We start from the raw sequence: 15703 nt of genomic DNA on the forward strand, positions 1-15703 counted from the left end.
CCAGAGGGAGATATTTCTTGCATATGAATATAGGTTATGAATATCAAGATGGGAAAGATGAAAAGAATTTGAAAGGAAATGAAAAGTCAAAACTTAATAAATTTATGGGAGAAAAATGAAGAGACTCTTACTGATTTTTGTAACCACAATCAAGAGTTACAAAAGTAATAAAAAAACAACCAAGAATGTGAAAAAGTTGCTCAAAGGGTTTCATAAGAAATGATGCACTGGTAGGATTAGAAGCAATCAACGGTCAAGATTGATTTCATAATTGATTAGTCACAAATTTACATATATGCCCATGAAAAAGTATTCACTCATGTGCATTGATTTATTAAATTCCCATCTTACCCTCAAAGTTGCACAAACTCTCCCTTTATATAGTTTATAGATAGATAGATAGATAGATAGATAGATAGATAGATAGATAGATATGAGTAATCAAGTTACAGTATGATTCCATCATTGGAAGTAATTCTCCCTTGAAAAAAGTACTCCTTTTTGTGAATCAATTATAATTGTTTATTGTATCCCTATCTTTTTATCTTTTCTCTCTTATTTTATTTTCCACTTTATATTTTCAAAAGTTACTAAAAATATCCATTTTCTCCTTATTTTTACCTTGTGGTTGTTTTCAGGGTTTTACAAACCTAACAATTGTTCATTTGCGCACTATTCATTAGCCCACTGCTCATAAACCCACTACTCATTTTTTTTTTTGGTTCTGTTCGCACACGCCCCTGTCCATTCATGCATATTATGCTTGCTTTCCTCTTTGCGCATCTATTCCTGGACAGGTCCCTCCAAACAAAATACTTGCGAGACCTTAACGTTAGGACAATGCTGGGCAAGGCGAGTCACGGAGGAGCTCGCTAGTGTCCAAATAGGCTTAGTTAGGCGTATGGGTTGATACTAAGGCCCAATAAACCATAGACAAGACCCAAATGTAACAGATTAGGGTAAATGTAATAGCCCCACTATAAAAGGCTAACCCCCATTCAAAATAAAGGGGGTTCTCTTATGTTCAACAGTGGCTACCATAAACCCTAGAGAAAGTTCATCATTGTTCATGTAAGAACAATTCCTATCCAAACAAGACACTTCTTGCCCGACCGGAGGTCTAATAGAACATGTTGTCAATATGCTCCACACCTCTAGTATTAAGTTTTTTAGAAGCATAGTCTCCATGATAGGTGCTTTGATGTGAATGACCTTAAGAATGAAAAGTTTGGCAATGCAGGTGCTTTCGTACCATTAGGCACACAATTATCATTGAGCTTTGTGGACTAAGATGTCCACTCAATGAGGAGGGGTGAGCAGTCAATGCAGATGGAGCTATGGGCCTTCTCCATGATGACCCAACTTTCTTCTCTAATGTCGTCGGACATAGACACTGGTGCACTTGTTGATTTCGACCTTCACCATGTTTGCCGCTTTAATAGTATCATATCATAAAGTGTGCATAAATTTACTAGCTTCCAACCTTGATGACAAGATTTAGTTTTAGTAGGAAGTATTGCTAGGGTTCTAAACTATAGCTAGTCAGTAAGTGTTTGGTCCTAAGTTTGATTTTATCTATCTCTATTGGTTAGTTTTAGACTTTTAGTATGGTTCGATATTTAGTCTGTTTTTATTATTTGAGTTGGACCAATGTTGGGCTAGAGTCATTTGCTTGGTAGGGTTAGTTATTATAAATAAAAATGCTTTCCTTAAGTTTTTTTTTTTTAAACAACTTTCCTTAAGTTAAAGTTTGATTTGAGTATTAGATTTGTAAAAGAGTTTTACCCTTGAAAATGTTTTTTCCTTGAAAGAAGGTCATCTTTATTGTGAATCCATTATGATTGTTTTTCGTATTCCTCTTTCTTTATATTTTTTTTATTTCCCCATTTATATATTCAAAAGATACGAAAAAAATTCATCTTCCCTCTTTTTATCTTGTGGTTATTGTTAGGGTTTTACAATCCTAAAAGTAAAAAAATTCTCTATTCTAAAAAACAAGTAAAAATGAAAAGAAGTAGTAAATATTTTGTTATTTTTTCATATTTTTTATAATATTTTTAACATATTTATAAATTAATAAAAAATAAAATACATAAGAAAAAAAAATTGAACCACGACCGACCATGCTCATCTTGGGCTGGTTTGCGATGGGTCACCCAATATTCGAATGTGTAGGATCCAATTTAGACATAGTTTGAATTTTGGTAACCCATCCATACTTTTATCGGGCTATTCGAGCCAGCTCGTCGGACCTAATCCATTTTGACAACTGTAATTTTTATATTAAATCAAATCAAATTAATAAAAAATCAAAAAAAAAATCCGCTTTTCTTAACTCATTCAGTAACCAATAGTTAATTAATTCTATTCAATTAAACATAATGATTTTTGTTACAAGAGGAAGTTTAAAAGAAAACTGAACTAAGCAAGTACATATAAAGGCCGTTTGGATACCATAAATAAGCTCTTATTACAGCTTTTTCACTAGAAAAAAGCTAGAGCTTATTAAAAAGTGGTGTTTGGATAATTTATTTTAACTTATTAAAAAGCTTCTTAAAGATCTTTTTGAAAAGCTGGGTCCTGGAGCTTATTTTTTCTGCTTTTTCGGGAAGCTGTTACCTAAAACTTTATTGACAAAATTACCCTTAGCAAAATATCAGAATGACAAGCCTTGTCCTACATTTCAATTCTCTCCATCTGAAACACTAAACCCTAGCACACAAATGGTTCCCCACTGAATCTCGTCGCCGCCGCCGTCACGGCCTCCGCCGCCGTCACGATCGACGTTCTTTGGATTCAACTCATCGACATTCTCATTCGAATTGAATCAGTTCATCAAAACCCAATCGTGCAGTTCCTTTTCTCTCTATTTCTCCTACCAAGGTGCGTCTTCGTCTGTTTCGAATTCATCAAATTGCGACTCTGTTTTCATTATCTTGAATTCATCAAATTGGGATTTATATGTTATAATCTGATTAGGGTTTGATAATTGATCCTGCTTATGTTATCAATTTTGAGAGATTCACTTTCTGTTGGTGGTTCTGTTCTTTGCCAATTTCGAATTCATCTGGTTGCGTTCTGATTTTTGTGATTTTCATTTTGTGTGAATTTGTTCCCCAAATTTCCAGTTCAACATTGTGATTGAAATTGAAATCACCACACTGAAATTTCCAGTTTATAATTACATGGATCTGTATGTGTCTTATGTAGTTATGTTAGATTTTATTTCTTATTTCTTTGTTCTGTTTCCCTGTAGTAGATTTGTTATGATTAACTTATGGCTAGTGATCATGGTGCTATATATATGCTTTGAGACTTTGTTAATGTCATCTTCTGATCATTTTAAGCTTAGTGGTTAACAAGTGATAAGACTACGTGTGATGACTGTTTAACTTTGAGGAACAATGATATGGTAAACACTAATCAAAGTGTGACAATTTGAAGAATTTTAACACTATAAAGACCAACAAAACAAAATTGAAGCAAAGGATTAAAGCTAAAGAAAATTGAATTGGGTGATTCTTTCAAAGTTGAATGCTTCATTGCATGGTGGAACTGTAATTTGCAGAACTTGACAACACCCCATTTTGATTTTCTACTTTAATTTGCAGAGCTTGAAACAAAGAGAATTTTGCTTGACATTTTTAAGGAAAAGCAGAAGAAAAGTGTTGAAGCTTCTACAATACCAAGTTTCTACAAGAAGGTATGTGAAAGCATTGCTTGTTCACACTCACTTTGGTATGTTACACCCACTTATCAATGGTAGGTTTGATTTTTAGCTTCTTTTGCTTCTAGGTTTGATTCTGTTTTCTACTTTTTTTTTTCTTTTTTCTTTTTTCTCAATTATCAATGGCATCATCATCTATGTACTGTGTTCTCTGGTAGCATTTCATTTCATGGACAAGTTGAAACGGTTGCTGTTTAAGAAAGATAGTTAGTTAACTTGCAATATTAATTGAATTGAATGATGTGCTTACCATTCACTTATATACTTTTATTGGTTTGATATAATTTTAACAATGAAATCTCACAGGATGTCTTCATCAGAGTTAGAGGAGAAGAAAAAGGTTGTGTACGCACTTGTATGCGAAGTTGTGAATTACTTCACGAGTAATGTTGTCAAAAGTCCACGTAGAGATTCAGATCAAACAGGTTATCGTTGGGTTTCTGAAATTCTAAATGGTCATCCGATTCGTTGTTACCAAATGTTTAGAATGAAGAAACATGTCTTCTTCCATTTATGTGATGTGTTGCAAAACAAGTATAACTTGAGGCCAACTCGCAATGTGGGAATTTATGAGCAGGTTGCTTTTTTTTTATACATGGTGGGTCAACCAGCTTCTGTTCGCAATTTAGAGGAGAGATTCCAACATTCTGGAGAAACAATATCTAGACAGTTTCATAGCGTCCTAAATGCTGTTTGTGGACTTGCAAGAGACATAATTAAACCTATTGACTCATCATTTAGTGATGTTCCTGATGAGATTAAGAATGATGTCAGATATTACCCTTATTTTAAAGATTGCATTGGTGCAATAGATGGTACTCACATAAGAGTTTGTGTTCCTCCTCAACTCCAGGCAACTTATATTGGTAGGAAAGGTTACACTACCACTAATGTCATGGTTGCTTGTGATTTCAACATGTGTTTCACCTTTGTCTGGGCTGGGTGGGAGGGTTCTGCACATGATGCTAAGATTTTTATGGAGGCTCTGCGTAGACCATCATTGCATTTTCCCCATCCTCCTCATGGTACGTAATATTTAAAACTTATAATTATATAATATTGTTACACTTATGTATTAACATGCGATAATATTTTATTGTTTAGGTAAATATTATCTTGTTGATGCGGGATACCCTACTTTTATGGGTTTTCTAGGGCCATACAAAAAAAATAGGTATCATCTTCCGCAATTCAGAAATGGACCTAGAATAACAGGGAGAGTTGAGGTGTTCAATTATTATCATTCTAGTCTTCGCAATGTGATTGAACGATCATTTGGTTGTTGCAAAGCAAAATGGAAGATACTAGGTAGTATGCCTTCTTATGATTTGAAGACACAAAACAAAATCATTACGGCTTGTATGACTTTGCATAACTTTATTAGAAGAAATGATAGAAGTGATGAAGAATTTGATGCAAATTATGAAAATGAAGATGGAGGAGGAGAAAATGAAGCTGGCCCAAGTACTGTTACATGGGAGGAACCTGATTTTCAAAGTTCCTTGCAAATGGAGCAAATTAGGGAACACATCAAAAATATGTTTCCAACACGAGTTTAGCTTTTTTCCTAGTTATCTATGATACTTTAGTAGATATGTCTTTTTATTTGTAAGGTGGTATGATTATATTCAAGACTACGAATTATGATTTGTATTAACTATTTGATACTTGATATGGTTTGACGTTATTGTTAGAGCATTGTTAACATTATGATATTATGACAATTTTTTTTTTTAGTAGAGATGCTTAGTGTACACACACATTTAATTTTTTGAAAATTTCTAACACAAATAAATAAAACATTTCAATGTTATTTTAAAAAAACATTGTTCAATAGCTTATTTAAGAGGAGCTTATAAAAAGCTCTTTTTCTATAAGAGCTTATAAAGAAGCTCATCCAAACTGCCTCATAAGCACAACGCTTAAAATAACAAAGGATAGAGGAAGCCTCCAAACACGTTGCATGGTGCTGAGAACCATCCCTACAAGCTTCCCGAGCTAGCACATCCAATGTGTTGATTTATAAAAAAAAACATAATGATTTAATTTTTACGCCATGTTAATGTAAATAATTTTAATTTAGTCCATAGTTAGTTACTATATCTTTGAATAATATTAATATAGGAAACTTGGGGTGTCACGTGACGAGTCTATCGTGTTGAGTTATATATATATATTAGAAATCAGAACAGAGCTTTTTCTCTCTCTATGGCTAATCGCTAGGGATTGCTCGCTCAGGTTTCACAACCTCACCTTCATCTCTCTCTCTCAAATTCAATTTACATTTCACGCTAAATTACTTACCCGCCAAAACAAACACACACACCCCTCTCTCAATTCAATTCAAATCTCTTCTCTCTTCTTCCTCTTCCCTCCTTCTCTCTCTCTCTCTAGGGTTTCTCTCTCATGGACGACCCTCCGCAACCCGCACCAGATCCTCCACCACCAATTCACAACGGAGTACTACTTCAACCCGAACCGGAATCGGAGGAGCGCTGCAGCAAGAAGCCCAAGCTAGACGAACCGAATCCGAATCTCGACGACGGCGGCGCCGGTGGCGAATTGAAGCGAATCGCGGAGATTGTGCTGGTTCTTTCCACGATGGCGGCGATGCGAGCGGGAAGGAAGCCAACCGGTGTGGAGGTTGATCTCATGAGGGAGGCTCGGACCAAGCTCGCGCATCTCTGCCAAGGGATCGCTCCTAAGGATATTGTGGCCAGTGAAGCTATTGGTGCTGTCATTGAGGATCTTGGATTTAATGCCAAGTTTAAGGATCAGAGGTTAGGGTTTCGAACTCCGAAAATGTCGATTGCTGAGAGGTACTCGCACGCTAAGTGGAAGGTATGCTACCAATTCTCTCAATTGTTGCCATTAGCTTCTTCAACTTCCATGTTTATTGCAGTAAGAAAAGCATGTAGTTGTATAATCTTGCTTGCTTTGACTAATGGATAATTGATCCATGTGAAACTGCGTTGTAATTGATGTTTAAGTAATGTTATGGTAGCATTTGGCATTGAGAGGACGAAACGGGGTGGTTTGTTCGGTTCTGTATTCTTTAATTCCACCCTTGTCACTTTTTTTTGTTTTTACCTTTTGTCAGTTCTGTTTTAACCTGTCTGTGAAATGCTATCTATGTATGTGTATTTTGGTTGTTGTGAACATAGTTAGTTTACCGAGTTCGAGATACACTCTGGTACATGGTATATGATGTGTGAAGAATTCGGTACGAGAGGGGTATACATAGTCGGTTCGCTATTTGGGTTCACGGTTCATTCTAAATTATTAATAGATACACTTATGTAAATTTTTTTAGGTGAGGGTTTCGAAGGTAAAGAGAAGTAGCGGTTAAACTCTTCATTTTTAAAAAGAAAAGCATTCATTTTCCAAGTAAATAGTATTTAATATTAAAACATATAATTAAGTTTAGGTGCAACTGACAAAAATGATATTTATTTTTCCCCAACCGACATCGGTATACGTAGATGATCAGTATTCCTTTTCCTTTTATCCAATGATTTAGACTAATCATTTTCGTTTCCAAGTAAGTATAAATAATTTTAAGTGCAATCATAAATACTCTATATCTTTCCCATAAACTCAGCAGGTAGTCTATGATTCTAAGCCTTTATTGCATTTCAACAAGCAACCAACTTAAAAAAAAGAACTTGGAACACATAGTAGTCAATATAGCCGCTAGAGCGGCGTAGCGGGGCTCCCTGCCACTATTGCGATGAAATAGCGACACACTTCACAATAGCGGTCGTAGCGGCAGATCGCGGCGCTATATGGACGAAGGGAAAAATGACTCAAGCCCCTCGGTTTTAAAACGTTGGGAAACCTTTTTAGGGGCATTTTAGGACTTCTCAGGGCCATTTTAGGTCAAACTTGAAATAATGGAGCTTCATTCAGATTTGCAAATCCGACTTCTTTACCTTGCTTTTGAGTGGTTTTTAGTTGTGTGTTATTGTTCAAGACTTATGATTTTTATTTCTATTATGAATGTTATGAATTTTAGGCAATATTTGACATTGTTTGGCATTTATATGTATATAGTATTAAACTAGTAATTATATAAAAAATCTGAATAGCGGCCATCCCGCTATGCACTATCCCGCTATCCCACTTTTGGGGCCGGCCGCTATCCGGAAATGACTACTATGTTGGAACAATGGAACGTCAATATGAAGTACCGGGACGCGTATTGCAGAGTAACAATTCGAAAAAGAACCTCGAACCAGCACGCACGAACTGGAACGCGGGTCCTGGGTTATAAGGCGAATTGGGTAACTATGGTTGTGAATATATATTAGTTAAGAAAAAGAGGATAAGAATGTTGGATTCATACTCCATATTACTTCAAAATTAAGCTGCTTATTGTACAGTTATTTGTATTTCTTAATTTAGGGTTCTTTCTTTGGGAGGGTTATTGAAGAATAATGAACTTTAAATTCTTGACTCGTGTATTGGATTAGTTTTCCCTTGATATTCTGTTTCCAGCGCCTCTCATAATAATCTTAAACTACCTTCTTCGGTGGCCACCTGATGGAGGTTATTGGAGTGATGGATTCTGTTAATGTGAAAGGATTCTGTTTTTTTGGTTTCAGTGCTCATGTTAAGGCATTTATTTTGTTTATTTAAGTATGCATATAATGTTGACAATGATGCTGTGGCTGTTCTTTTTGATGAGTTCATTTCCCCTTTGTTTTCTCTTTCTACAATCTTTTTGGTTCCTAGATGGAGGAAGCAAAGAAGTTTTCTGCACCTTCTACAACATATGCTTCTCAGCCCTTGCAAACAAGCATTGGCGGAACAGTTGATAATCGTGTGCCAACACATACTGTTCGAATGATAGCGTCTGATAAATCAAGCCATGCAGCAATCCCTTCTACAGGTACTGTAATGTCTATTCCTCCCCAAGTTTCTGTAGGGTCTTCTGCAGCATTGCAATATCAATCAACCAGCAATGAAGTGAGACCTCCAGTGGTTCCTGGTGTAATATCTAGTACTCACTTGGGGAGAAATCCATCTTCCGTAGCATTGCCCAAAGTTGAACACTCCCAGTTCAAAGTTGGCGGAGGATCAAATGGGCCTCCTTATGTGCTGCAAGTTCAAGGTAATTTCCTCCAAATCTCCTCACCAGTTCCAACTTTCAAGGAGTGGTAGTTACATTTCCAATTGATGATTGATTACTAGTGCAATATGTTCTCACTTTATGATGGATTATACATGCTGACCTGAATTTTGTTTTACTGTGATTTATAAAAATTTTAAACTAGATGTTCAAAATAAGGTGCTGGAATTGTGGTTATATACTTAGAGGAATTTCTTCTATGTAAGACATGGAATGATACATGAAGAACCTGAAAGTTCACTACGTGGGTGTATATCTCTTTTTTTTTTTTCAATGTTATTGGATGGATATAATCTACGAGCAATAGCTGTTAATGATTCATTGCCTTTCAAAAGTCTGAAATTCAATGATTACTCCTCTTCTTTCAGTTGCCTTCTTTAACTTCCTATTGTCATTTTCTGCTTGTCTTTCTGACTTCATAGCTTGTGAGCTGGTATCCTAGTCTATTGTATGTTTAGAATAGAATGTGTATGAGTTTATATTAGTCATAGAAATGTGAACTGAATTTGGGAGTTTTTTTAAACTGTAGCAAATTCATCAGCAAACCAACCATTGGTGAATGCTCCAACATGGTCAATGCAGGCTCAATCTTCATCTATGGCTAGAAGCACGTCAGAAAACAAGGTGCCTACTCTTAACTCTGCTAAGGTTGAAGTAGCAGCTGATGTAACCATATCAAGGGCAGGGCCTCAAATAACAACAGATCAAAGCTTTAGACCATTTACTACTCAAACAGTGCCTGTGAATTTGTCAATTATGCACCAGCCCTTGCAGCCCTTGCAGGGCATGAACAGGGTTCAAGCTCCTGTGATTCCTAGTCATGCGGATATTGCAAAGATTGTCCAGAAAGTGTTACTACCAAAACTTCCTGACCATCCCACATGGACTCCTCCCTCAAGGGATTATATGAATAAGGGTTTGACTTGTCAAATATGTGAGGTCACTGTCAATGAGGTTGATACTGTACTTCTCTGTGATGCTTGTGAAAAGGGATTTCACTTGAAGTGCCTGCCACCATCGGTCTTAAGAGGAATTCATAATAGAGTTGATTGGTACTGCATGAAGTGCTTGGGTTTAAGTGGTGGGAAGCCTTTGCCTCCAAAATATGGCCGTGTTATGAGATCCTCTAACACACCACCAAAATTGCCCTCTAATACAGACACTATTCAACCATCTTCAGAGAAGGAAGCAGGGAGCATAGATCCACAGGTCAGCCAGCAGTTGTTAACAACAAATGGGAGCTCTGTCCAAGCTGTTTCCAGTGGCAATCATAGTGTCGAACCATCAGCTGACTCAATGACCCCAGATATGAATGATATACAAGTTACCAACATTTCATCCAGCATTGAAACTATTGGTGAAAAGTCTGATCCAAACTTCTCTATGAAGTCTCTTAGTGCATCAGCTGACTCAAAGACCAGAGATATGAGTGATATACAAGTTACCAACATTTCATCCAGCATTGAAACTATTGGTGAGAAGTCTGATCCTAACATCTCTATGAAGTCTCTCAGTGCATCAGCTGACTCAAAGACCAGAGATATGAGCGATATACAAGTTACCAACATTTCATCCAGCATTGAAACTATTGGTGAGAAGTCTGATCCAAACATCTCTATGAAGTCTCTCAGTGCATCAGCTGACTCAAAGACCAGAGATATGAGCGATATACAAGTTACCAACATTTCATCCAGCATTGAAACTATTGGTGAGAAGTCTGATCCAAACATCTCTATGAAGTCCCTTAGTGCATCAGCTGACTCAAAGACCTCAGATATGAATGATATACAAGTTACCAACATTTCATCCAGCATTGAAACTATTGGTGAGAAGTCTGATCCAAACATCTCTACGAAGTCCCTTAGTGCATCAGCTGACTCAAAGGCCCCAGATATGAGTGATATACAAGTTACCAACATTTCATCCAGTATTGAAACTATTGGTGAGAAGTCTGATCCAAACATCTCTATGAAGTCCCTTAGTGCATCGGCTGACTCAAAGACCAGAGATATGAGCGATATACAAGTTACCAACATTTCATCCAGCATTGAAACTATTGGTGAGAAGTCTGATTCAAACATCTCTATGAATTCCCTTAGTGCAGCTTCTAGTCCTTCCACCGGCTTGCAAAGTGAAAGCTCTCAACAAATAAATTCTAAGGCTTTGATCTGTAAAGAGACATCAGAATCTGAAACTCTTCCTATATTATCTGAGCCGGCTAAATGTGAAAATTTGCAACCATCACAAGATTTTCAAGTGGAGCAGACAGAGTCACAAGACAATGCTGAAGTATCATCAGATAAACATGTTAACAGTACTTGTATGACTAGGGAACAAAAGGAATCTCATGGAGGAGAAAATTTAACTTATGATAGTAAGCCTGATGACCTAGATGTCGCACAAGCAAATTTTATTGGAGGTTCTGAAACTATTGCTGAAGGTAGACAACACTCTGCATTATCTTCAGATAGCTCACATGCTGTAGAATGGATTGGTGATGTTTTACAAGTTGTAGATGAGAAAAAGTTTTACCAATCTTGCTCTGTCAATGGAATAACGTATAGGCTGCAGGATCATGCTCTTTTTCCATCCAGCCATGGCAAATTAACACCTTCTAAAATTCAGGCAAGCAAATCATCATGCTTTCCACTATAGTCTTGCAATTGGTTACATAATATCTGTATAAGTTTGCCTTTGAAATCGCAAAGTGCTTATGAATCCCAAAATGACGTGTTTTGGGTGCACCTTACAGTTTCTGTTGTGATTTGTTGGTTTGCACCCTTGTGTTAAAAAGTAGCACTTTATAAATTCATTGAACTTTAACAGAGACTTATTTCTATTTAATTTTCAGTCTATGTGGGAAGATTGCAAAACTGGGTTAAATTGGGTTAAGGTGACAAACTGCTACTTTCCTGACAATTTGCCAGGGAATATTAGTCACCCGTGTATATCTGAAGTCAATGAGGTAACTTTTTTTTAATTTTCATAATGCATTTTTATGTTTAAATAGGCTTGTGTCTTTCTTCTTGAATGGTTATCAGTTCAATCTTGTGTGACAATTTGTCATTGATATATTAACTATCAGTTTGTCTTAAGGTGCATTGATTTTGGTCATACATACAAGCATATTCATAAACTGTTTATTGATTTGAGTTATAACCTCTACAATCAATTTCTGTTTTGATTGGCTTTCCAATCAAATGGTAATGCTCCACATCTTAGACATGCTCATCAAACCATATATTGCATATGGATATTTTCTTTGGTCCAGGTTTATGAATCTAATAGTGACAGAACGGAAATGCTTGGCTCTATTCAAGGCCCGTGTGAAGTCCTTCCATCAGATAAGTTTAAACAAGAAAATGACAGGCGATGTCAGTTAGAAAATGAGCCAAGTGCTAGAGTACAGCCCATTTTCCTTTGCAGGTTTGTTTCTGTATACACCTATTATTCTAGACTCTCTTTTTTTTTTCAAGCCCGTTTCATTCAATTTATACAATTTTCGTATAACATAAGCAAGCATGAAGAAATATGTTTGCAATTTATCATGTGCGTTATGTGGTCATAATTACAACAGAAGGGAAATGGTAGAGTAGGACTAAAGGAAAAATTGGGACTCTGGGATATGAAATTATGTTAATTTAATTTTGATTCTATTTCCTAAATCATGTTAATTTTGTGTGTTGGCATTGAAGTTGGGATTATACACTACACAGATAATGTTAATGGATTAGATGTAAGTATATAGCTGCCTATATTTGGTGTTGTTTTGCATAATGATGATTTCCAACATTTGGTTTTTGCCTGCTGAAATTTTGAACTTATGTTTCTTAGGGACATTGTTCTCTGGGAACTAAATCTGGGTGTGTGTGTGTCTGGATTTGTAAGATGGTAAGAGGCTGTAGTCAGATGTTACAATAGCTATTCCTTGGTGCATGATATATTTACATATGGTTGAATGGGGAAATAAGGGCTTATTAAGATGATGGCTATCTAGCTGTTGATCTGAGAACAGGTTTCAAGGTTAAGGTTCTCTGGTTAAGTGATACTTTATGCGTAGGACTGCATACATGGTGTTCCTAGAAAGCCTCTTTTGGAAAGGAAAAGAGGATAAAGAAAGAAAAAAAACCCTTACTTTCAAATCTTTGAGTGCGCTGGGGACAGCAGGGAATGGAAAACAAGATTTTAAACTGAGATAAAATGCTTTTCATCATCAATTAAGTTATTGATAAGTGGTGAAAATTTGAAGCACACTTCCATGCTGCTTGCCAATGACTGAGCATTAAGAAATGCCATATTTTTAATACTTCAACCTAATTCCAATGTTTAATATTACATTGGCACTCATCCCATTTTTAGATGTAATTATTTCCATAGCATTATGAAAGCTGTTCTATTTTCATTCTTGTTCCTTTTGTTTATTGCATTATTTCACATGTTTTAGATGCTAGACTTTTGGTGTTCAGAATCAAATATATAATTCATACAGGTTTCTACATTCAGTATCAGTGTAGCTGTGTAGGTATTGTATTCAGTTCGTATGCTTGCCAAATCACTTATCAGTCAGGACAACATTTGAATCTCCCTATCTGACAGCGTATTGCTTTGTAGATTTGTCTTTTTTGGGTTTTCAGAGGGATTTGATTGGTTTTGCAGGTGGTTTTATGATGAAATCAAAAGTTTTTTTCAACCAGTTACCAGTTGATTCTGTATTGGACATAAATCTTTCCCGATTCCTACACTGCATTTTTGTGGTGAGTATTTGACACCTGTTATCTGTCCATTTTTTTAACTGAGACTTTCTTTACCCTAATATCTACCAAATCTTTGAAATCTAACCCGGTAGATCACTTGTGTGCCCTGATAAAGTTGTAGGTACATTGAACTCGGGGTAATATGAATGAATTTGGCTTGAATTATTGTTTAGAGGTGCTGGAGCCTCTGTAAACTCAACTCATAAACGTTAGAGTTTACCTTATTTAAAAAATATTAAAAAATGCATTGAATTCAAACATAATATAACAGCTTGTCTAGAATCAACCTTCTACAACTCTATAATGAAGCAAACGAGAGAAAATTATTTGGAAATTTGGGATAATGATCATAACATATAAACAAGTAGAACTTCATAGTTGTTCAAAACAGAAATTGGTCTACTGTTCTAATGGTTTCACACTTTATAGTGGGAATGCCATAACAAATATAGAAACTGAGATAAATCTCGTGCTAGACTGCTAATGCCGTATGCAAATTTTGGGACCAAAAACATTACATAGAAACAGTGAGATAGGGTCCCTGGACAGGGTAATTTTTTTAGAGAGAGATACATGCGCCAGAAAATGACTCAAGCATTGAACAGACGAAAAGAGGGAGGAAGCAACCCGCTTGATTCACTTGTTAAATTATTACCACCATTTCCACTTCATAAACATAAAGTTGTGAATTTACTTTTCCTATACATAACTACTTCTTTTCTCTTGTTTCCATCTTCCCTTAATTAATGATAAAATCTTATACCATAGTCACTAGATAAATTGAAGCATGCATAACGTTTTGGCGTTTCAGAAACACTAGGGACTTTGCAGTTTTTGATTATCCGGTTACCTTGTGTGGATGCAGGTATTTTAGGTGTTTCAGACAGGATCTTTCTTGTATGGATACTTGAGGTTCATGTGAGACCCATTCTAAGGCACATTGAAGCAGCATTGCCTCCGCGCCTGCAACGATGCAGCATGAAATATGTTTGATGTAAAATATGTAAGCTGAAGCTGAGCCTGTAATTGCTGAGTTTAGCTTTAGTTATGATAGTAGTGCTGTTCCTAATTCATTCTGTATAATTCTTTTTTGGGCACTTAGGGTTGCTAAATCGCGTTATTATCTCTGAAATTAAATTATCAGTGTAGTCCTCTTAGTTTGCTGGAATTGTATAATATTTCGTTTGTACAAAAGCCATTGGAATTTTGGACAGCAGTTTAGGGCCTGTTTGGTTTAACTTCTAATTATATGGATTTTCTCACTCAAATGTCGTCTTCAAACAGTGAGTTTAGTATACAGAATCCGCCTGCAATTTTGGTTTATCAAGACGATTCATTGAACATTTGATATCTTCCAAACTACTTCCTTTTCACCTGTTTCTTTTTTCATGTTTATAATCATTTAAAATAACCAATCAATTAATTAAACATTCGAGTCAATGGTTTAGTGAAATTAATATTTTCATATAGTATTGATTAGTTAAGATTCGGATCTCTTTGTCATCTTCAAGTGTCACAACATCATCAAATTACTAGATTATGTACCATTAAATCTCTTAAAAATTTATTTTTTGGTTAAATCTCTTAATAATTTATTGTGTAATGTACTAATGTTACATCAATACTTGTTCTTACAAACTTATATAATGCAGCGACTCCACATACTTATATTTATATTATTCATGTAGCATTATCATATCTCGAATTCATGTGACTATGGTTGCCTATGATTTTCAAAATAGACAATTGATAAGATAAGTCTAGCGTTGGAAATGTACTATAGAGAGATAACGCAAATGAAACATAAACCACCTGCACAAGCATCATGTTCGTGACCTGCATACATATGCAGTTCTTTCAATTTCACTCGTATATATAATAATTTTATCCATGATATTAATTAGCAGAAAAATTCAACTCCTGAATTTCATGCATATCTCTCTTTCCCAATATCATTGAATTCGAGAACTATGGTAGATAGATCATAGCTATCATGGTAGATACATATATAATTGATGGTTGCTTCAAGTAGATCCAACAAAATTATTAAGAACTTCAACTATCATAACTTCTTTTTTTGGTCAAAAACTA

General features: G+C 35.7%; 2 protein-coding genes across 2 annotated transcripts; both read left to right on the forward strand.

Moving 5' to 3' along the window:
• Nucleotides 1-4673: 4673 nt before the first annotated feature.
• Nucleotides 4674-5405, forward strand: LOC130731513 (uncharacterized). Its single transcript, XM_057583819.1, has 2 exons — nt 4674-4752; nt 4832-5405. Exons 1-2 carry the CDS (start codon nt 4704-4706, stop codon nt 5284-5286), a joined length of 504 nt encoding a protein of 167 aa, XP_057439802.1. The 5' UTR covers nt 4674-4703; the 3' UTR covers nt 5287-5405.
• Nucleotides 5406-5918: 513 nt separating this feature from the next.
• On the forward strand, nt 5919-14880 carry LOC130733063 (uncharacterized). Its single transcript, XM_057585113.1, has 7 exons — nt 5919-6568; nt 8462-8840; nt 9388-11483; nt 11710-11823; nt 12130-12284; nt 13515-13612; nt 14478-14880. The coding sequence occupies exons 1-6, from the start codon at nt 6134-6136 to the stop codon at nt 13561-13563; spliced, it is 3228 nt and encodes a 1075-aa protein (XP_057441096.1). The 5' UTR covers nt 5919-6133; the 3' UTR covers nt 13564-13612; nt 14478-14880.
• Nucleotides 14881-15703: the final 823 nt, after the last annotated feature.

The sequence above is a fragment of the Lotus japonicus genome, chromosome 1 (assembly GCF_012489685.1).
Source record: "Lotus japonicus ecotype B-129 chromosome 1, LjGifu_v1.2".
NCBI lineage: Eukaryota > Viridiplantae > Streptophyta > Magnoliopsida > Fabales > Fabaceae > Lotus > Lotus japonicus.